This window comes from Streptopelia decaocto, assembly GCF_964273445.1.
Source record: "Streptopelia decaocto genome assembly, chromosome: 1".
Classification (NCBI taxonomy): domain Eukaryota; kingdom Metazoa; phylum Chordata; class Aves; order Columbiformes; family Columbidae; genus Streptopelia; species Streptopelia decaocto.
Genome location: NC_138663.1, coordinates 211,494,033 through 211,516,013, shown reverse-complemented (window position 1 = coordinate 211,516,013; position 21,981 = coordinate 211,494,033). Strand labels below are relative to the sequence as shown.

At 61.2% G+C, this 21,981-nt stretch overlaps 2 protein-coding genes across 3 annotated transcripts in view; both read right to left on the bottom strand.

Annotated features, from left to right (window-relative positions):
* Positions 1 to 1,582: 1,582 nt before the first annotated feature.
* PHOX2A (paired like homeobox 2A) lies at positions 1,583 to 8,435 on the bottom strand (the record flags this gene model as incomplete). Of its 2 annotated transcripts, none has more annotated exons than XM_082057872.1 (3): positions 1,583 to 2,017; positions 4,275 to 4,462; positions 8,216 to 8,435. In XM_082057872.1, 3 exons carry the CDS (start codon positions 8,433 to 8,435, stop codon positions 1,583 to 1,585), a joined length of 843 nt encoding a protein of 280 aa, XP_081913998.1. The 2 variants fall into 2 exon arrangements, with proteins under 2 accessions (XP_081913998.1, XP_081913997.1); XM_082057871.1 differs by having other exon boundaries at positions 1,583 to 2,065; positions 4,281 to 4,462; positions 8,216 to 8,426.
* Positions 8,436 to 16,827: 8,392 nt separating this feature from the next.
* CLPB (ClpB family mitochondrial disaggregase) overlaps positions 16,828 to 21,981 on the bottom strand; it is an 84,499-nt gene continuing 79,345 nt past the window's right edge. The window contains exons 13-16 of the mRNA XM_082043595.1: positions 19,473 to 19,546; positions 18,674 to 18,793; positions 18,171 to 18,275; positions 16,828 to 17,128 (exon numbers count right to left, since the gene is read on the bottom strand). Of these exons, the coding sequence (XP_081899721.1) occupies positions 16,877 to 17,128; positions 18,171 to 18,275; positions 18,674 to 18,793; positions 19,473 to 19,546 (551 nt within the window). The 3' untranslated portion in view covers positions 16,828 to 16,876. The remainder of the gene's footprint in view (positions 17,129 to 18,170; positions 18,276 to 18,673; positions 18,794 to 19,472; positions 19,547 to 21,981) is intronic.

The following is a 21,981-nucleotide window of genomic DNA, read 5'->3' as shown; positions in this document are numbered from 1 at the left end:
TCTCCATCACCACCACCCCACAGATCCCCAATGGGGCTGGACGGTTTGTGGGTCACCCCTCTCCTTGTGCCCAACTCAGGGGCTGCCCATGTGGTCCCACCCCAAATCTCTGCAGCTGCTCTGGGTTTTTGCTGGGGGGGGGAGCGTCCTATAACATCCCTGGGCTTGAGGTTGGGGGTCTACAGCATCCTTGGCATCGCCTGGGGGTCCCCAGCTGGCACAGGGGGGTCTCAGGAGGCTCAGAGGAGTGAAGGGGGTGGTGGTGTAGACCCCCACCACCTGCAGCCTGGCGGGGGGGGGGGGGCGCTGCAGTGATGGTAGGGGACTGGCAGCGTCTTCAATAAATTAAGTTTTATTTGGATTAGTGTCATTTGCAAACGGGGTCAATAAATTACAGAATGGTTTAAAAAAAAAAAAAAAAAGAAAGAAAAGAACAAAATAATGGTGAAACCCAAACCCACCTCAGCCAAGACGGGGCAAAGAGGGGGGCCCTCAGCAGGGAGGGGATGGGAATGGGGACGGGGGGGCCGACCGCTGCGCAGACACATGGACAGGGATGCCGGCACGACCTCGAGACGCTCGCTGGTGTTGTGGGTGCAAGGTGGCCGAGCTGCACCCCAGGACCCCCCAGAACCCTCCATAAGGTCACCACAGAGCGCCCATGTGCCGGGTGGTCCCGGCTGCAGCCCCGGTGGGAGCCCCCGTCCCGCTCCCGGCACAGCGGTGACGGCCAGAGAGGGATCGCAGCTCCTCCGAGGGGTCCCATTTGCTGCAGGGGAGGTCCACCCCACGCTGCAGTCACCCTCCCTGAGCTGCGGCATCGCTGGGGCAGCTCAGCCCCGGCACAGCAGGATGGTGACAGTTCCCAGCGCCACGTCCTTGTTGGCAGCATCCACGGCATTGCCGGCGATCACAAAGCCCCGGTCTTGTCTTTGTCCCCCAGAATCCCATTGCTGGGGGTGAGGATCTCCTCCCCTCTAGTCCTGCAAGGCTGTGGTTTTGCTGGGGGTGGGGGGCGGGAAGTCCATGTCCACAGGCGGGATTTGGGGGGCATCACCCCCTCCCTGTGCCGAGGAACCCGTTGTTGCCAAATTCCCCACCCCACAGCCCCCAGAAACCCCAACCCTAAAGTGCTTCCTGCGCCCAGCCCATCAGTATGGCCCATGGCGGGGGGCTGTTGTGATGCTGGAGCCCCATGGCTGCTCTCACCCCTGGGGTACACTGGGAACCCCCCTAAAATCATGCTGGAGCGATGGCTACGCCCAGGGCATGCCGGCTGGGCTGGGGGCTACTGCCCCCCGCTTTGCACCCCTGTGATCTTGCACCACTCTGGGTTTGTCCCATCGCCATGGCGTATGGGAGAAGATGGGGGTCCTGTGGCCCCCCCAGGGGAGCAGCCTCGGATGCAGGTGGCCGGGCAGCAGCGGCAGCCTCCCCAGTCCATGTCCCCGCCAGCAGCTGTTTGCCGGAGCATCATCACCGGGTCTGCGGTGGGAGCGTTGGCACGGCGGCCGGGGGGGCGTGGGGCAGCGGTGGGGGGGCCGAGGGGGGTTTGGGGCAGCCGGATCTGTCGACTGACACATCAGAAGAGGTTTGTCTTGAGGGCGTTGGGCTTCCGATGGAAGGAGGAGAGGACGCCGGAGAAAGGTCCCGGCACGGCTTCGGCGGGCTGCCAGGCCTTCAGCAGGTCGGCGGCGTTGGTGGCACCGCTGCTGGTGCTGACGCCGGGCCAGATGGGTGCCTTGAGGGGCTGGGGAGGGTGGCCGGGTCCCATGGGTGGCCCCGCGCCGGGGCTGGGGCTCAGGCTGCTGCCGGGGCTGCCGAGGCTGCCGGCAGCGGGCAGGGATGCCGTGCTGTCCGGCGTCGGGCTGCAGTTGGACTCCTTGGACTCGTCGTCTTCCGAGGAAGAGCGCGGCTCCGGCTTCTTGCTGGTGGTGCTGGCGGCACCGCCGGCACCCTTGGCATTGGCCGCTCGCTCCTGCTTGCGGAATTTGGCTCGGCGGTTCTGGAACCAAACCTGGAGGGGACGGGAAGGGATGGGAGGCGACGGGAGGACCCCGCGCCGCTGTCCCCAGGGATTTGGGGAACCCGTGGGGTGCAGACAGCTCCGGTTTCCCCATGCTGGAGTGCTTGCCATGGGGTGCCCTTTGTAGCACCCCCACTCCCATGGGTGAAGCGTTTTCCGCTGCACCAGCGGAGGGGGTCGATGTATCTAAAACCAGCTACAGGCTTTGTGGTGTTGATGCCAGTGACCCCAAAGGTGGGACATTGCTCCCCAGCAAGGACATGGTAGCACATGGTCCTACGAGCTGCCAGCAGGACAGGGACACTGCTCTGCACCGGACAGGGAGCCAGCTCAGTCCCCCCAGCTGCCACCAACACCGTCCCTGCTCAGGGGACCCCCAGGATGCTCCATGGGTGCCACCGTTGCTGGTGGTTTTCCCCTAGGACCAGCCTGGTCCATCCCATCCCATCCCATCCCATCCCATCCCATCCCATCCCATCCCATCCCATCCCATCCCACCCCATCCCACCCCATCCCATCCCATCCCACAGCAGTGCTGTGTCCCTACAGCCAGCTGGGGATGTCACCGGCCTCCCCTGGAAATGACCAGACTTGGAAATGCCTCCCAGTCTCCCATCCTTGAGAACCAAGAGCCCGCAGCCCCGTGGATCCCCCATTCTTGGGGACCAAGACCTGCAGCCTCATCAGTCCCCCATCCTTGGGGGTCAGGACCCCGCAGATCCCTCATCCTTGGGGACCAAGACCCGCAGCCCCATTGATCCCCCATCCTTGGGGGTCAGGACCCCATTGGTCCCCCATCCTTGGGGACCAGGACCCCTTACCCCCTTGGGGCTGCAGCATCCATCCTGCCTGCGGGATGCTGAAGGCCAAGAGCAGGTTATGCTGATGCTGCTGCCCTGGTTGGACACAGCCACCAGTTCTGCCATATGTCCCGGCTGTTTGACGGCACCAAAGGACTCTATGGGGGGGACAGGGGTCCCATGGGACACCGGTGCTGGCTCTGCCGTGCCAGCATCTCCCTCTGCTGCCCCGATGGCGGCGCTGATGGAGAAGGATCTCACTGCTGGGAATCACCAGCCGGGGGGGCAGCAGGACCCACCGAGGGCACTGCAGGGTGACCCTTCCTAAGCTGTCCCACGTCACCAACCTGTGGGTCACCATGGCTTGGGGTTCAGTGGGCAAACCCACCCCCCTGAGAGCAAACCTGGAGCGCTCCCCCGTGCTTCCTTGTGCCGTGCGTGCTGTGCTGGTCCCACCAGCCCCTCTCATCCCTGCACAGCCCAGCACGGCCCCGTCCCCCCCAGCACGACCCCACCAAATACATTCTCTTCACCCTTGGGAATGGGGAACCTTTTTTCCCCCAATGTGCTGACAAAGTGAGGTGCCCCAAACCACCGGCTTTTCACCCAAAACCAGAGGGGAGCTGCGGTTGAGAAGGATGGAGACCCCCACCCCAAGCCCCACGCACCCCATGGCTGGGCTGGGAGCCAACAGATGGGTCCCCTCCCGCTGTGGGATGTCACCCTCCTCATTGACAACCCCCCAACCTCAGTGTCCCCCTCTCCGCAGGGGTCCCGCTACCCCTGGGGACCCTCCAAGGGACATTGTCCCACTTGGAGCAAGACTGGACAACCTGTGTGGTCTGCAGGGTCTACACTGATAACGGGGGGGTCTGCACTGATGAAAGGGGGGTCTGCACCGCCAGTGGGTTCTTACACTAACAAAAGGGGCCGGTCTCCATCTCCACAACCTCTCACCAAATCCACCCGACCTCAATGCATCTGTACTGTGACAAATCATTGCTGACGGGGACCAGCGCAGTGGTGATGCAGCATGAACCTCGGGTTCCTGCCCCCCACCGCTACCGGGAGCTGGGTTGGGCCCTGGGGGGGTCCTCCCGGCCCCCCGACAGAGCAGAATGTCCCCACAGCATGTTTGTGTCCCATCCCCTCACCGCTGCAGTAACGGGGCTGGGTCCTGTTCCCATCCCAGCCGATCCCCAGGGACCTGCCTGGGAAACACTACATTCCCAGCACCGGGAAAACACATGGATGCATTAAATTCATGGGGGGGTTGGTGGTTCCCAAGCTGGAACCCGGCAATGGTCCCCATCGCCTCCCCAACACGAGCAGAGCAGCAGGTTCCCAAGGTTGGGGCGCAGCCACCTGCACCCCAAATTCCAGTCTGATGGGACAGACCACCCCCACCTCCATCCCCAGAGCCCCGACTGTGCCCCCCCGCAGCTCACCTGCACCCGGGCTTCGGTGAGGTCGATCTTGAGCGCCAGCTCCTCGCGGGTGTAGATGTCGGGGTAGTGGGTCTCGGCGAAGACCCTCTCCAACTCCTTCAGCTGGGAGCTGGTGAACGTCGTCCGGATCCGCCGCTGCTTCCGCTTCTCGTTGATCCCCGATGGGTCTGAGAAGAATTTGTAGGGAACTGGGGAGGGAGAGGAAAGGGTGAGCAGAGCCGGCACGGCGGGCAGGGCCACAGCGGACGGGGAGGGCAGGGATGTACCGGGCAAGGATGTACTGGGCAGGAATGTACTGGGTAGGATGCACCGGGCAGGATGGACTGGGCAGGGATGTACTGGGTAGGATGCACCGGGCAGGATGGATCGGGCAGGGATGTACTGGGCAGGATGCACCGGGCAGGGATGTATTGGGCAGGGATGCACCAGGCAGGATGCACTGGGCAGGGTTGTACTGCGCAGGATACACCGGGCAGGGATGCACCAGGCAGGGATGCACTGGCCCGGGATGTACCGGGCAGGAATGTACTGGGCAGGGATGTACCGAGCAGGGATGTACCGGGCAGGGATGTACCGGGCAGGGATGTACCGGGCAGGGACGTATTGGGCAGGATGCACCAGGCAGGGATGTACTGGGCAGGAATGTATTGGGCAGGATGCACCAGGCAGGATGCACCGGGCAGGGATGTACTGGGCAGGGATGTACTGGGTAGGATGCACCGGGCAGGGATGCACCAGGCAGGGATGCGCCAGGCAGGGGTGTATTGGGCAGGATGGACCAGGCAGGGATGCACCAGGCAGGGATGTATGGGGCTTGGATGTACTGGACAGCGATGCACCAGGCAGGGATGTACTGGGCAGGGATGTACCGGGCAGGGATGTATTGGGCAGGATGCACCAGGCAGGATGAACTGAGCAGGGATGCACCAGGCGGGAATGAATGGGGCTCAGGCGTACTGGACAGGGATGCACCAGGCAGGGATGTACTGGGCAGGATGCACCGGGCAGGATGAACTGGGCAGGAATGTACTGTGCAGGGATGTACCAGGCAGGGATGTACTGGGCAGGATGCACTGGGCAGGATGAACTGGGCAGGGATGTATGGGGCACAGGTGTACTGGACAGGGATGCACCGGCCAGGGATGTACCGGGCAGCGATGTACTGGGCAGGGATGGACTGGGCAGGATGCACCAGGCAGGGATGCACCGGGCAGGGGTGTATTGGGCAGGATGGACCGGGCAGGGATGGACTGGGCAGGGATGTATGGTGCTCGGGTGTACTGGACAGGGATGCACCAGGCAGGGATGTACTGGGCAGGGATGTACCAGGCAGGGATGTACCAGGCAGGGATGTATTGGGCAGGATGCACCAAGCAGGATGAACTGAGCAGGGATGCACCCAGGCGGGAATGAATGGGGCTCAGGTGTACTGGGCAGGGATACACCAGGCAGGGATGTACTGGGCAGGATGCACCGGGCAGGATGAACCGGGCAGGGATGTACGGTGCAGGGATGTACCAGGCAGGGATGTACTGGGCAGGATGCACTGGGCAGGATGCACCAGGCAGGATGAACTGGGCAGGGATGTATGGGGCACAGGTGTACTGGACAGGGATGCACCGACCGGGGATGTACCGGGCGGCGATGTACTGGGCAAGGATGGACTGGGCAGGATGCACCAGGCAGGATGAACCGGGCAGGGATGTACAGGGCAGGGATGAAACGGGCAGGATGAACCTGGCAGGGAAGAACCGAGCAGGGACACACCAGACGCAATGCACTGGGCAGGGTGAATCAGGCAGGATGTACCAGGCAGGGATGGTCCGAGCGGGGATGTACTGGACACGGATGCACCAGGCAGGGATGAACTGCACAGAATGCACTAGACAGGATGAATCGGGCAGGAATGAACCAGTCAGGGACCCACCAGGCAGAATGCACCAGGCAGGGATGAACTGGGTGGGGACGCACCAGACAGAATGCGCTGGGCAGAATGAATTGGGCAGAATGCACCAGGCAAGATGAATCAGGCAGGGATGAACCAGGCAGAATGCATCAGAAAAGATGAATTTGGCAGGATATACCAGGCAGGGATGGACTAAGCAGGGATGTGCGGGGCAGGGATGAACCGGGCAGGGATGTGCAGGGCAGGGATGAACCAGGCAGGATGAACCAGGCAGGGATGAAACAGGCAGGAAGCATCAGGCAGGATGAATCGGGCAGAGTTGAACCAGGTGGGGATGCACCAGGCAGAATACACTGGGCAGACTGAATCAGGCAGGATGGACCAGGCAGGGATGGACCGATCAGGGATGGACCAGGCGTGGGTGTACTGGACAGGGATGAACCGGACAGGGATGCACCTGCCAGGGATGTACTGGGCAGGGATGAGCCAGGCAAGATGAATCGGGCAGAATGAATCGGGCAGGGATGAACTGGGCAGGGATGAATTGGGCAGGAATGAATCAGGCAGGGATGAACCGGGCAGGGATGAACCAGGCAGGGATGAATTGGGCAGGGATGAACCAGGCAGGGATGTGCCAGGCAGGGATGAATTGGGCAGGGATGAACCGGGCAGGGATGTACTGGGCAGGGATGAACCGGGCAGGGATGAACCGGGCAGGGATGTACTGGGCAGGGATGAACTGGGCAAGATGAATCAGGCAGGGATGAACTGGGCAGAAGGCACCGGGCAGGGATGATCTAGGCAGACTGAATTGTGCAAGATGGAGCGGGCAGGATGAATCCGGCAGGATGATGTACGAGGCAGGATGTAGCGGGCAGGGATGCAGCAGGCAGAACGCACCGGGCAGCATGAACCGGTCAGAACAAACCGGGAGGGGATGCACCAGGCACCGCAGGGGGAAACGGGCAGAGTGAACCGGTCGGGGATAGAGCGGGCAGGACAAACCGGGCACGGATGCAGCGGGCAGGGCTGGACCAGGCAGGAATGCAGCGGGCAGGGCAGGCAGAGCGGCCGCCAGCTCGGGCGCTGCTTCCCCGAGCCCCCGGTCCCGTTTATTCGTTGCCGCCGCCGCTCCCTCGGCGGGACGCGGGGCCCCGGCGGCGGGAGCGGGGCCGGTGGGGCGGGGGGAGCGCGGTGCGGAGCCGGGGCCGGTGCTGGGGCTGAGGCCGGGGCGGGGGGAGCGACCGGTACCGTCCGGCGGCTCTTTCGTTGTCGGCGCATCTGCGGGCAGCGCGTCCGCGGCGGCAACGAAAGCGCAGCGGGGAGGGGGGGCCCGGCGGCGGCGACCCCCGTCCAGCCCCGCTCCGGAGCCGCCGCAGCCCCGGGGACCTCGGGGGCTCCGCGACTGCGTACGGGGAGCCCGCCCGGTACCGGGAACGGGAGCGGCGGGTTCGAGCTCCCGAGCGGCTCTGCCGGAGCTGCGGGCAGCGGCGGCACCGAGAACCGGGGGTACCGGGAATAGGTGGTACCGGGAACCGACGGCAGCGAGCGCCGGTGGTACCGAGTGTTGACGGTACCGGGAATCGATGGCATCGAGCACAGACCGTACCGGGAACAGACGGCAGTCGGCACCGCCGGCACCGGGCACCGCCGGCAGCTGGTACCGACGGTACCGACCGCCGACAGCAGCGGTTACCGATGGCATCGAGCCCTGAACGTACCGAGCACCGGCGGCAACGAACACCGACGGTACCGGGCACCGACGTCACTGGCGGCAACGGTCAGCGACAACAACGAGTACCGGCTGTGTCGGGCACCGACGGCAACGGGAACCGACGGTACCGGACACTGGCAGCGTGCGCCGACGGTACCGAGCACCGGCAGCACCGGCAGCACCAGGAACCGATGGCGCCGAGCTCTGAGGGTGCCGAACACCGACAGCATCGAGCCCCGGGAACCGACGGGCACCGACGGGCAGGGGATGCTCGGGGAGGGAGCGGCGTCCCGGGGGTCCCGGGGGTCCCGTGTCCGTTACCTGCCGAGTAGGGCGAGGGCTGGTGGTCGCGCAGCGCGCCCAGGGCGCAGTTGGCGGAGGCGAGGGGGGGGCAGGCGGGTCCGGGACCGAACCCCCCCCGCATGGGGCTGTACTGGAAGGAGCCGGCCTGGCTGCAGGGACTGAACTCGTAGGCGGACGCTTCCATGGCGGCCACGCAGGAATCGTAGGAGTTGAGGTAGGAGTAGTCCATGGCGAACATGGAGCAGGGCCCGGCTTGGCGCCCACCCGTTACCGCCAGCGCCTGCCCGCCGGCCCCCGGCCCGCCCCCGCCATCCGCCGCCCCAGCCCGCCCCGGGCCGCCGCACCCCGTAAATATACCGGCGGGGGGAGCGGCGGACAAAAGGCTGCGCTCGCCGGGGGCTTTTGCATGACAATATCTCCCGGGGACGGCGGGCGCAGCAGGAGCGGGCGGAGCCGCCAGCCCCCCCCCTCCCGCTCCCCACACCCCCCGCCGCCCCCCGCCCTTAACCCTTCGTGCGCGCCCGTCGAGCTCCGCGCCCCCCGCGTCCCGCCCCCGCAGCCGCGCACGTCGGGGCGGGCGGTCCCGCTGTCCCCCCCGGTGTCCCGGTCCCGTCCCCAGCCCCGTTCCCGTCTCCATGTCCCTCCGCAGGGTCCCTGTCCCCAGCTCCATCCCTCTACCTGCTTCCAGCCTCATCCCATCTCCATCCCCATCCCACCCGACCCCCAGGCACCTGCACCCCACAGCAGCACAAGGGGGGACCCCAGGGCACCCCACGCTCAGCCCGACCCCTCCAGACACCCACCCGTGGGGTGAACCCCCCTCACCATGCGCGGGGGTCCCATGGGGACAGGGAGTGGGGCTGGGGGCTCCATTGTGCCCCATGGCTCTGACAATGTCCCTGCTGTCCCAGGGGGTCATGGGATGATCCCAGGGGATGGGGGAACAGCCTGGGCACCCCAATCCCTGCAGACCCCCCCGGGTCTCTCCATCTTGCACCCAGGGGACCCCCAGCCTCGGGGGGAGACGCCTCCTTGGGGGGGGGTCCAGCAACAGATTTGTCGCCCAAGGGTCCGAGATGCTCCACCAGCACCGGCGATCAAGTGTGGGGGACACGGGCAGCAGATTGTCCCTGTTCCTGAGCGGTCACCCCCCTGCTGGCTCCTCCATCCACCCACCCTGACCCCAGCGGTCACCCCCATGTCCCCCAGGTCCCCCTCACGGTGACATCCCTGGAAAATTCCACATGCTGTGGGACGGGCCAAACGTCCCCTGGGACCAGTGTCTGGGGTGGGGGGGACACTGGGGTCCCCTTCACCGGGGGGATGAGCATCCCAGGATTAGGGGAGCAGCAGGGGAACCACCCATGGGTGCATGGGGGGTGCAGGGGGATGGGGGGCTCAGCCCCTCTCCTCTCCCCCCCACCTCCCCTTAATTCCCCCAATTTTCAGCCTGGCTGCATTTCAAAGCATTTCACCCCCCCCACCCTGCTGAGGCCAAGGTAGAAGCTTTGCCCCTTTTTTCAGATGTAAGGGGGGCGGTGGGATTTGGGACATTTTCAAGACAAACACTTTCACTAAAGAGGATTTAAAAGTCTAATTACGGCCGGCTAAGGGCTTTGTGGCCCAGGCCCGGGAGGAGGGGGCTCGCTGCCCCCCCAGTGGGCACCAGCCACGGGGGGGGGGGCCGGACCCTCGCCCAGGCCATGTGGAAGCAGCTCTGCCCATGGGGCGCAGGGATGGGGCTGGGGGCTGTCCCGGGGGTGCCCAGGACCTGTTCTGCCCCACGGGTGTCACAGCCCGTGTCCTGCCCCACGTCCTTCCCCGTGTCCCACCGCATGTCCTGCCCTCTGTCCTTCTCCTTGCCCTGTTCCCTGTCTCATCTCGTGCCCCATGTCCTGCCCCAAATGCTGCTCCGCATCCCGCCCCATCTCCTGCCGAATGCCCCATCCCACCTCCCGCCCTGCATCTTGCTCCACGTTCTGCCCCACGTCTTGTCCTGCATCCTGCCCCATCATCTCCTGCCCCACAATATCCTTCCCCATGCCCTGTTCCACATTCTGCCCCACGTCTTGTCCTGCATCCTGTCCCATCATCTCCTGCCCCACATTATCCTTCCCCATGCCCTGTTCCACATTCTGCTCCATGTCCTGTCCTGCATCCTGCCCCATCATCTCCTGCCCCACATTATCCTTCCCCATGCCCTGTTCCACGTTCTGCCCCCCATCCTTTCCTGCATCCTGCCCCATCATCTCCTGCCCCACACTATCCTTCCCCATGCCCTGTTCCACGTTCTGCCCCATGTCCTGTCCTGCATCCTGCCCCATCATCTCCTGCCCCATGTTATCCTTCCCCATGCCCTGTTCCACGTTCTGCCCCCCATCCTGTCCTGCATCCTGCCCCATCTTCTGCCCCATCATCTCCTGCCCCACATTATCCTTCCCCATGCCCTGTTCCACATTCTGCTCCACGTCCTGTCCTGCATCCTGCCCCATCATCTCCTGCCCCACGTTATCCTTCCCCATGCCCTGCCCCTCATCTTGCCCCATGTCCTGTCCTGCATCCTCCCCTCTGTCCTCCCCCATGTCCTGCCCCAACTCTTGCCCCACATCCCCAAGGACAGACCCAGTGTCCCCACTCCCGGCTGGGGTCCCCTCGCCAGCTGGTGCCACCCAAATGGGCCCAATCCGGGTGCGCTCCCTGCTGTGGGACCCCCGGGACACCCGTGGGCGCGGGGGCCGGTGGGTGCCCCCCACCCCAGCTGCGCCGGCCGAGCGGGCAGGTTGCTCACCACGTTAATTAGATCACGGGGCTGCAGGCTGGCGGCTGAGCGAGAGCCCCGACTGTCAGGCTGCTGGAGTTGTGAAAAAGTTAATTCGATTAAGTTTTCCCTCTAAACTAATTAGGCAGCAATCTGCCACGCAAGGAGCTGCTGCTATTGCTACCCAGAGCCAGGGGCACAACGGGGTGGGGGGGAGGAGAGGAGGGGGACATGGGGGGCTGGGATGGGATTGGGGCTGAGCCGGGATGTCCCGTTGGGGATGGGGGGCGGCGCGGGGGAGACCCCTGTGCCCCTGGGGCTCCCATGGGAGCTGGGGTGCAGCTGTGGGTGATTTTGGGGGGTGGCAGCTGTGGTGTGCCCCCACTGGGGCAGGGACATGGGCTGACCCCCCCCAGCCATGAAATGGGGGGCAGTGGCAGCGGGGAGGGCCGGGCATGGCGGAGGAGATGGGGACAGGGACCCCCGCCCTGCAACCTCGAGGAGATGGGGACAGGGACCCTAATCCCTCCATCCTTGAGGAACTGGGGACGGGGACCCCATCCCTCCATTCTCAAGGAGCTGAGGACATGACACCCCCCATCCCTCCATCCTCAAGAAACTGGGGATAGGGACCTCCCATCCCTCTGTTCTTAAAGAGCAGGGGACAGGGACCTGTGTCCCTCCATCCTCAAAGAACCGGGGACAGGGACCCCAATCCCTCCATCCTTAAAGAACTGGGGGCAGGGACCCCAATCCCTCCATCCTTAAAGAACTGGGGACAGGGACCCACATCCCTCCATCCTTGAAGAACTGGGGACAGGGACCCCAATCCCTCCATCCTTAAAGAACGGGGGACAGGGACCTTTTATCCCTCCATCCTTAAAGAACTGGGGACAAGGAGCCACATCCCTCCATCCTTGAAGAACTGGGGGGAGGACCCCAATCCCTCCATCCTTAAAGAACCGGGGACAGGGACCCCAATCCCTCCATCCTTAAAGAACTGGGGACAAGGAGCCACATCCCTCCATCCTTGAAGAACTGGGGGGAGGACCCCAATCCCTCCATCCTTAAAGAACTGGGGACAGGGACCCCCATCCCTCCATCCTTAAAGAACTGGGGGCAGGGACCCCAATCCCTCCATCCTTAAAGAACTGGGGACAGGGACCCCAATCCCTCCATCCTTAAAGAAATGGGGACAGGGACCCCAATCCCTCCATCCTTAAAGAACTGGGGACAGGGACCCCCATCTCTCCATCCTTAAAGAACTGGGGGCAGGGACCCCAATCCCTCCATCCTTAAAGAACTGGGGGCAGGGACCCCAATCCCTCCATCCTTAAAGAACTGGGGACAGGGACCCCAATCCCTCCATCCTTAAAGAAATGGGGACAGGGACCCCAATCCCTCCATCCTTAAAGAACTGGGGACAGGGACCCCAATCCCTCCATCCTTAAAGAAATGGGGACAGGGACCCCCATCCCTCCATCCTTAAAGAACTGGGGACAGGGACCCCAATCCCTCCATCCTTAAAGAACTGGGGACAGGGACCCCCATCCCTCCATCCTTAAAGAACTGGGGACAAGGAGCCACATCCCTCTATCCTTAAGAACTGGGGACAGGGACCTTCTATCCCTCCATCCTTAAAGAACTGGGGACAGGGACCCCAATCCCTCCATCCTTGAAGAACTGGGGACAAGGAGCCACATCCCTCCATCCTTAAAGAACTGGGGACAGGGACCCCAGTCCCTCCATCCTTAAAGAAATGGGGACAGGGACCTTCTGTCCCTCCATCCTTAAAGAACTGGGGACAGGGACCCCAATCCCTCCCTCCTTAAAGAACTGGGGACAGGGACCCCAATCCCTCCATCCTTAAGGAACTGGGGACAGGGACCCCAATCCCTCCATCCTTGAAGAACTGGGGACAGGGACCCCAATCCCTCCATCCTTAAAGAACTGGGGGCAGGGACCCCCATCCCTCCATCCTGCAGGGCTCTGGGTGCCACCAGTGACCCAAGGGCCACATCCGTGTGCCCGGGGTGGGTCGGGGTCTCTCTGCAGCCAGAGGGGCTGACGGGACCCCCTTTGCGCACAACCCGGGTCCCCCGCACAGCTCAAGTCCCATCCTCGTCGGGGTCACTGACCAGGCACAGCACCCGGGCTGCATCACCCCATGGGGACCCCCAGTTTTTGCAGCGCTGGGTCCCACAGCAGCACGACCCACGGGTGCCAGAGGCCTCCGGCCGCCGCCGCCGCTTTGTTCCCGGTGACAAAGCCCCGAGCCGGGGCTGCGCCGAGGCCCCTGCGCTCGCTGGAGCTCGCCTGCCCCTAATCGAATTAGGAGCCCGGCACGGGGCTGAGGGCTGCCCGTAATTGAATTTCCCCCGTCACAGCCTGATGTTTCTCCCCTCCGGATCCTGCCTCCCGTTTATTGTTCCCGGCCCGGCCGCGGTGGCACATTTATTTGATCTGTCAGAGGGAGCCCTTTCACCGCTGCTGTTTGCTCAGGGACGGCGGCGCCGCGACTCCAGCACCATTAAAAACAAATAAAATGATGGAGGAGGGACCGGTGTGCCACCCCGGCTGGTGGGACCCGCGCGGCTGCGTTCCTGGGGGGCCGGCACAGTGCGGCACCGAATCAGAGAATCACAGTTTGGGGTGAAGGGACCTTAAAGCTCCCCCAGTGCCCCCCCTGCCATGAGCAGGGACATCTGCACCAGCTCAGGTTGCTCAGAGCCCCGTCCAGCCTGGCCTGGGATGTCTCCAGGGATGGTTCATCTACCACCTCTCTGCCCAACCTGGGCCAGGCTCTCACCACCCTCAGGGCAACAATTTCTTCCTCCTGTTTGGCCTGAATCTCCCTCCTTTAGTTTAACCCATCACCCCTTGTCCTGTCACAACAGGCCCTGCTCAAAAGTCTGTCCCCATCTTTCTCACCGGCCCCTTTAATCACAGAAAGGCCGCAATAAGGTGTCCCACCAGGGCACAGCGTGTCACGTCACCCCCTCGCCACGAGTCCCCGGGCTCCCTGTGTCCCACCAGCAGCTCCGGGAGCCCCGAGCCCAGCGGTGTTGGTTTGGGGGGGCTGGTGTTGCGGTGCCCCCCGGGGCAGCCTCAGCGTCCTGCACACCCATGCACACCCGTGCACACATCCCAATGCACACCCGTGCACACCCATATACACCTGTGCACGCCCTCGTGCACTCCCATGCACGCAGCCATACACACACATGAACAGACTCGTGCGCGTACTTGTGCACACACGTGCATGCCCTTACACACTCATGCACTCTCACTCAAGCCCATGCACACCTGTGTACAGACTCATGCACTCCTGTGCACACACGTGTGTACACACCGGTGCACAACCATGCACACCTGTGCACACGCGCATGCCCATACACACTCGTGTTCTCATACACACCTCTGCACACATCAATGCACAGCCATGCACACTTATGCACACCTGTGCACACACTCACGTACTCCCATCCACACCCATGTACACACTCACACACGCCCGCACACAAATGCACAACTATGCACTCTTCTGTGCACACCCAAGCACACATTTGTGCACTCCCATGCACACACGCTCTCATGCACATCCATACATGCTTGTGCACACACTCGTGCACTCCTGTGCACACCCCCATACACAGCTGTGCACACACTTGTGCACCCTCACACACACCTGTGCACACACTCGTGCACTCCCGTGCACACCCCCATACATATCTGTGCACACACTTGTGCACCCTCACACACACTTGTGCACACACTTGTGCACTCCCGTGCACACCCCCATACACATCTGTGCACACACTTGTGCACCCTCATACACACCTGTGCACACACTCGTGCACTCCTGTGCACGCCCCCATACACATCTGTGCACACACTTGTGCACCCTCATACACACCTGTGTTCACACTCGTGCACACCCCCATACACATCTGTGCACACACTTGTGCACCCTCACACACACCTGTGCACACACTCTTGCGCTCCCGTGCACACCCCATACACATCTGTGCACACACTTGTGCACCCTCACACACACCTGTGCACACACTCATTCACTCCCGTGCACACCCCTGCACACTCAGCCCTGTCCCCCAGTCACCCCAACTGCAGCACCCGCCACTTCCAGCCCCGTTTGTCCCCGAACCCCCCGGTTTTGGGACCCTGGGGACCTCAGCGCTGTCCATCCTGAGCCCTGTGGGAGGTGCCAGCAGATTTGGGGACAACACTTGCCATCCTATGAGCCACCCCAGTGTTTTTGGGGAGCCCCTCCCCAACCCCTGGCTCCCCCCGCACCCCTGGGCAAGGACACGGAGGTGCTGGCGATGCCACCGACCTCCCGATGGAGTCACCATCCCCACGGTGGCGACTCAACCTCCTCCTGGTCCTCCCTGGGGAACAAACCCCAATTTGGAGGGTCCCAGAAAACCCAGTGATGCTCCGAAACCTTTTTGGGGACACAAACCCGCTCCAGGTGTCCTGCTGTCCTGTCACCGCACACCCCAAGCAGCTCGGAAAGGCCAAATCTGCTGCCGGGCACCCCTGTCCCCATCCAGCGACCCCCTGGTCCCCATGTCCTCTCCGGCTCTGTCACCAGCATTGAAAATGGGGGTTCAGGGGACACCCCCAAACCACCTGCCTGAGTTTTTTCTCCATCACGTTCGCATCCTTGGCCAAACGCAGCTCTGGGGGCACTCTGGGGACATTCCTAACAAAGCCCCAGAACAGGTAAAGGGACAGAAAGGGGGTTCAGGGCAGCCCCCCCTAACTCTTGAGTCCCACGGAACGTGAGTTTCAGCCCCCGCGGGGCCGCTCGGGGACTTTGCCGTGTCACACGGGAAGGCACCTCCGATCCGTCCCCATCCTCGAGGGACCGTGACTTACAGTTTATTAATTTGGGAGGGTTATTTGGTTTGATTTCCTCCTGTATTGAATTTCCTGCTCTTCGCAATCCGCCCCCGTGACACGTCACCAACCGGAGGAGCCAGAGCTGTGCGGGAAAGTGTCGCCGTCTTGGTGTGCAGACCGAGCGCCCTGAACCCCAAAACCCCTCATCTGCCCTTCAGCACGGGAGCCCTCAAGATGCACCCCGAAACCTGCAGAGGGGGCACCCTCACCCCTGGGTGCCCCTGTCCCTGTCCCAGCACTTGCAGGTCCCCAGAGGTTCCATTTCTTTGGGTCGGGGACTTTTTCTCCAGCTCTGACACTGGGAACAACTTGGGCAGGCGGGTTAAACCCCAAATATTCCGTATTTCCTGGGAATGGGACAGAAGAAAAGCAGCAGGAGGAGGATCCAGAGAGGGATGTCACCCGGTTGGGACGGGGGGACATTCCGGTGCTGGTCATGGCTCCCGGTGACAAGCAGGAGCCCCCAAGATGTGTTCTGTCCACTCGCGTTCCCCCCACCAGACACAGAAGGTTGTCTGCACCACGTTTATTGCAATAAATTAAGAGAAGTGGGCAAAACACGGAGTGTCTGGTGGCTTTTAGAATGAAGCTGTCGCACCCTCGGTCCCTGTCCCCTCCAGTCACAGTCCCACCTGGCAAACCTGGTCACCTCTTTGGGGAATGACAAATCCTCTCCGGCCGGTTTGAAATCTGCTTTTCCCCCACGTTAAAAAAGCTCCGTCACCTTTTCTTGTGATGAGTGAAAGCCCAGAACCCTCCACCAAACTTGTCCCCGAACGCCAGCGCTGCACTTTGTGACCCACAGCTCCGAACGCAGCGTGGGGACATGGGGCAGCCCCTGCCTGTCCCTGTCCCTGTCCCTGTCCCTGTCCCTGTCCCTGTCCCTGTCCCTGTCCCTGTCCCTGTCCCTGTCCCACTACCTCTCCGACGGGGCCACATTGCAAAACCGAGGTCTCGGCGTCTTTATTGTCAGGGCAGAGCGTGCTTGTCACTGTCTATAAGAAATAAGCGATATTTTCCGGGTTCAGAGGCGCCTGGATGTCCAGTTTTCGGGATTTGCTGTCTTTTTCCACGATTTCCAGCCGCAGGGTGGGGATCTTGGTTTTCTCCGCCCCGGGGGAAGAGCTGTCTTTGGTTTTCAGCAGCTGCTTGTCCGAATCCTCCACTGCGATCCTCAAGGTGCAGCCCCTGGGCAGCAGGTCCTGCTCGTAGGCGGCTGCCAGCTGGTTCACAACACGTCGCTCCACCTGAAGAATCAGAGAATCACAGGATGGTTTGGGGTGAAGGGACCTTAAAGCTCCCCCAGTGCCCCCCCTGCCATGAGCAGGGACATCTTCACCAGCTCAGGTTGCTCAGAGCCCCGTCCAGCCTGGCCTGGGATGTCTCAGGGATGGTTCAGCCACCACCTCTCTGGCCAACCTGGGCCAGGCTCTCACCACCCTCAGGGCCAACAATTCCTTCCTCATGTGCTCCCCATGTGCAGCAGGGCTGGGGGAGATACCAGGGGCTTCACCCGTGCTCCATCCTTGGCTTTAGAGCCACAGAATCAGTTTGGTTGGAAAAGCACCTCAAGCTCATCGAGTCCAACCGTTCCCCAGCCCTGTCCCTGCCCCATGTCCTGAGAACCTCCTGTCCGTCTGTCCAGCCCTCCAGGGATGGTGACTCCAGCACTGCCCTGGGCAGCCTGTTCCAATGCCCCACAGCCCTTTGGGGAAGAAATTGTTCCCCACATCCAACCTCAACCTCCCCTGGCGCAACTTGAGGCCGTTTCCTCTGCTCCTGGCGCTTGTTCCTGGGGAGCAGAGCCCGACCCCCCCTGGCTCCAAGCTCCTTTCAGGCAGTTCAGAGATCAGAAGGTCTCCCCTCAGCTCCTGTTCTCCAGCTGAACCCCCCAGGTCCCTCAGCCGCTCCATCACACTTGTGCTCCAGCCCCTCACCAGCTCCGTTCCCTTCTCTCCACTCGCTCCAGCACCTCAAGGCCTTTCTTGTGAGGTGATCCCGCCACCCCTCTGGCCGCCATTTTGAGCCCTGAGTGATTCTGGTTCCCCTGGGGCCGCTATTTTGAGCCCTGAGATGAGGAGCCTGAAACTGCCCCCAGGATTGGTGGTTTGGCCCCCCCAGGTCCCAGCACAGGGACGGTCACTGCCCTGGTCCCGCTGGCCACCCCAGTGCTGGCACCAGCCAGGATGCCGGTGGCCCTTTGTCCAGATCCCTCTGTAGATCGTTCCCACCCTCCAGCAGATCAACATTCCACCCAATTCAGTGTTGTCTGCAAACAAACGTCTTCACCTCGTGTTTGATGGAGCGGGCACCGTAGTGCAGGTTGTAGCCGTCGGCCAGCACATCCATGACCTCCCTGTCCCAGAGCAGGGTGATGTTGTGTCTCGCCTTGGCCTGAGGGGTGAGGAAGAGGAGGAGGAAGAGTTACCGGTGCCTTTGTCAGCCCTGGTGGCCCATTCCTTGTGTGGTGGGGACACCACAAGGTGTGGGTGTCCCTGGAATGAGGACAAAAGGCCACCAAGAGTTCCACCAAGCGAGTGGTCCCCTAATTCCTCTTTAGCCCCCACAACAAGCTCGGATGTGCAAAGATGAATTAATTAATGTGTCTGGAAATGGCCTGAAGCTCATCCCTGCCCCAACTTCTGTCCCAAGAAGCCCCTATCCCCTCAGACAGGGTCCCCTCCCTTTGATGAGTGGGTAAGACTATGGTGAAGATGCAGCGGGATGAAGGCTCCTCCTGCTCATGTATCACTTGTGAAGTCACCTCGAAAGCCCACGAGTGGTTTTTTTACCTTCTTGGCCCAAAAATTCAGCTCCTTGTTGACAAGTTGGATGAGCTCCGAGTGGCAAAAAGGGAGAAAATAGACAATTTCGTTGATCCGCCCCAGGAACTCGTCTCGTCTGAAGTGAGCCTGCGGGGACAAAGGGGATGGGGTTGGTGACCCCATGGGGACAGCAGTGACGGTCCCCAGGGGTCACCCCCACCTCCTGTAGCATCCACAGAGCGAGGAACCGGCCCATCGCACCCCCCAGAGCTGAAAATCCGCATCTCGGGTCACCACCGCTCATCATTAATTAACTAATTGCCCCCCTCTCAGCAGGGGTAATTAATTCTTCTGGAGGTGACAAGAGGAACTAGAAATGACTCGCTCAAATCCTTGGGTTGTGCAGGAGGGTGAGCAGAGCCCTGAGGGGCTTCAGAAATGTCTTAAAGAAACTTCACGTCACCAGGATGTCACCGTTGTCTTTTCCGGCCCCTCTGCAGCCCATGGTGACCCCATGAGAGAGAGCAGAGAACCCCCAAAATCCCACAGCAACGCTTCCCACCCCACATTCCCCTTGTCTCGCATTGTTGCTCTAAATACAAGAGCAAAGGGGTGAAGAAGAAACTGCGATTTATTTATTTTGGCTGCGCTCTGACCTTACGCAAAGGTGCCTTCCAATCCATTCTATGATTCTTAGAGGGTGACAATTAAAAATGGATGTCACGTCACTTATCTCACAGCTGGGGGAGGAACAGGGAGGATATTGCATCAAATGACCAAGTGGCCAAAGCTCAGGACACCTGAGATGGTGAAAAATCATCTGTACCTTCAAGATGGGGCGGATGACCTTCTCCTTGAACTGCTTGGAGATGGTGATCTTCTCGGTCGCCTGGACATCCTCTGAAAGAGAGGAGAGGGGTGTTGGTGGGGACAGGGGGACATGGTCCAGAGGGAAGCTCAGGTGCCACCTTGGACCTTCACACGTGTCTCCGCTCTCTGTCCTGCACCCCAAGAGCTGCTCCTGGGGATTTTGGAGAGGAGGAGCCCTCACTTGGCTACCGCAAACCTCAGATCTGGGAGCTGGTGCCCATTACATGATGAACATCATCACCCAGGGCTGCTGGTGCCAGCACTGGGGTGGCCAGCGGGACCAGGGCAGTGACCGTCCCTGTGCTGGGACCTGGGGAGGCTAAACGGCCAATCCTGGGGGCAGTTTTGGGCTCCTCACACCAAGAAAGGCCTTGAGGTGCTGGAGCGAGTGGAGAGAAGGGAACGGAGCTGGTGAGGGGCTGGAGCACAAGTGTGATGGGAGCGGCTGAGGGACCTGGGGGGTTCAGCTGGAGAACAGGAGCTGAGGGGAGACCTTCTGAGCTCTGAACTGCCTGAAAGGAGCTTGGAGCCAGGTGGGTCGGGCTCTGCTCCCCAGGAACAAGCGCCAGGAGCAGAGGAAACGGCCTCAAGTTGCGCCAGGGGAGGTTGAGGTTGGATGTGGGGAACAATTTCTTCCCCAAAGGGCTGTGGGGCATTGGAACAGGCTGCCCAGGGCAGTGCTGGAGTCACCATCCCTGGAGGGTTGGACAGACGGACATGAGGTTCTCCGGACATGGGGCAGGGACAGGGGTTGGGGAACAGACTCAATGATTTTGAGGGGCTTTTCCAACCAAAATGCTCTATGATTCGTGACCGCTGGTCCCTTCAGCAAGCAGCAAACGCCATTTCAGTCTGTTTGTAGCAAAGCTCCATCCAGAATCTACTTCCCTGCGCTGACTGCAGATGGAGCCAGGCTCTGGCCGGCTCCCAGCTCCCGGCTCCGAACCACAACGGCTCAAAACGCAGGATTGACGCCTCTGCCGCCCAAACCCCCTTTGTCTTTACCGCCTCATTTCTTCCTACATCTTCAGACATTTAACTCCGGGGGCTATTGAACGCCAGGATGCTCACAGGGAGATCCCTCACATCTTGGATGGGACCGAGATACGCAACAAAATCCTCTGGAATCACCTTTTCTCTGTCCCCCCACAGCAAAGACAAGGTGGTCGCTGGGTGGGGAGATGCACAGAGCAGTCTGTGGGTCCGAAGGGAGCTGGGTGTCTTTGGTTATGAGGATTTGGCTTAACATCACTTTTCTGTTAAAAGGGGGTTTTTTTTGGGGTACATAACGGGAATTTGCTGTGGCGTTCGGGAGGAGCAGAGCTGGAAAAGACAAGAAGGGACGGAGCTGCCCCCAGAATTCGCGTTCGCTGCTTCCGCGGACAGACAGACAGACGCTGTGGCTCCTTCGATCTTATCTTCCCATTTATCTGCCCGGGCCGCTGCTGCAGGAGGATTTTTGAGCCAAAGAGCTGGTGGAAATGGCGAGGAGCTCCACCAAACTCAATTGAGGGCAAGGCTCCGGAGCCGAAATGCATTTTGCAGCTCGGCCGGCTTGCTGCAGCTGTCTGCCGTACGTCCGGAGAAATTAAAATTCAATGCTTTCCTCATTTAGCAGAAAAGCGTTTGGCATTTGAAAATGTTATTCTCCAAAGTTCAGCGGCGGGCGTGCTTTGTCCTTTCCCTGGCGTGATTGAAGTCTAAAGATTCTGAATTACGTCACTTTGGGCATCGGCGTCTTCGAATCAAAAGAAGAGACATGAAAAAAGAAGCTGGGAAATAGATTTGAGGCCGAAATCCAGCGTTTTCTCGTGCTCCCATGGACGTGATGCTGTGGTTGTTTACTGGGCACAGCCATCGCCGTCTGTCCATCTGTCTGTCTGTCCTTGGCAAAGCAGAGACTGCCCAGTCACTGGTGCCACTGGATTTGTCACCAACCGGCCAGTGAAGGTGGTCGGGGGGGTCACAAATAAATTTGGATTCTCTGCTGCCTTCAGCAGTTGTTTAGGTCAAATCTCAGCAGCTGCCCAATTGTGCTTTTATTACCCTAATTCACCTTCTTGGAAAGTTTTCTACAGGGTGTTTGGGTTCAGGGCCCCCATTCTGAGGTGGAGTAAAACTGATTAAGCTCAGTTCTATTTTTGGAAGGACTGCGAGGAAACAAAACTCTTCCTCTTTAATGTGAGCACCCGTACCAGCCCCAGGCTTTTCTAGGAAGGGTCCTGGGAGGATGAAAAGGGTGAGGACACAACGGGAAGAGAGCGCAGGATCAGGAAGGCTGGGAGGTGGGATATAAACCCTTTGCCAAAGATGTGATCTCCCTCTGAAGGGATCTCGAATCATAGATTCATTTTGGTTGGAGAAGCTCCTCCAGATCATTGAGTCCAACCATAACCCACCCCTGGCACTTCCCCACGTCCTGAGAACCTCATGTCCGTCTGTCCAACCCTCCAGGGATGGTGACT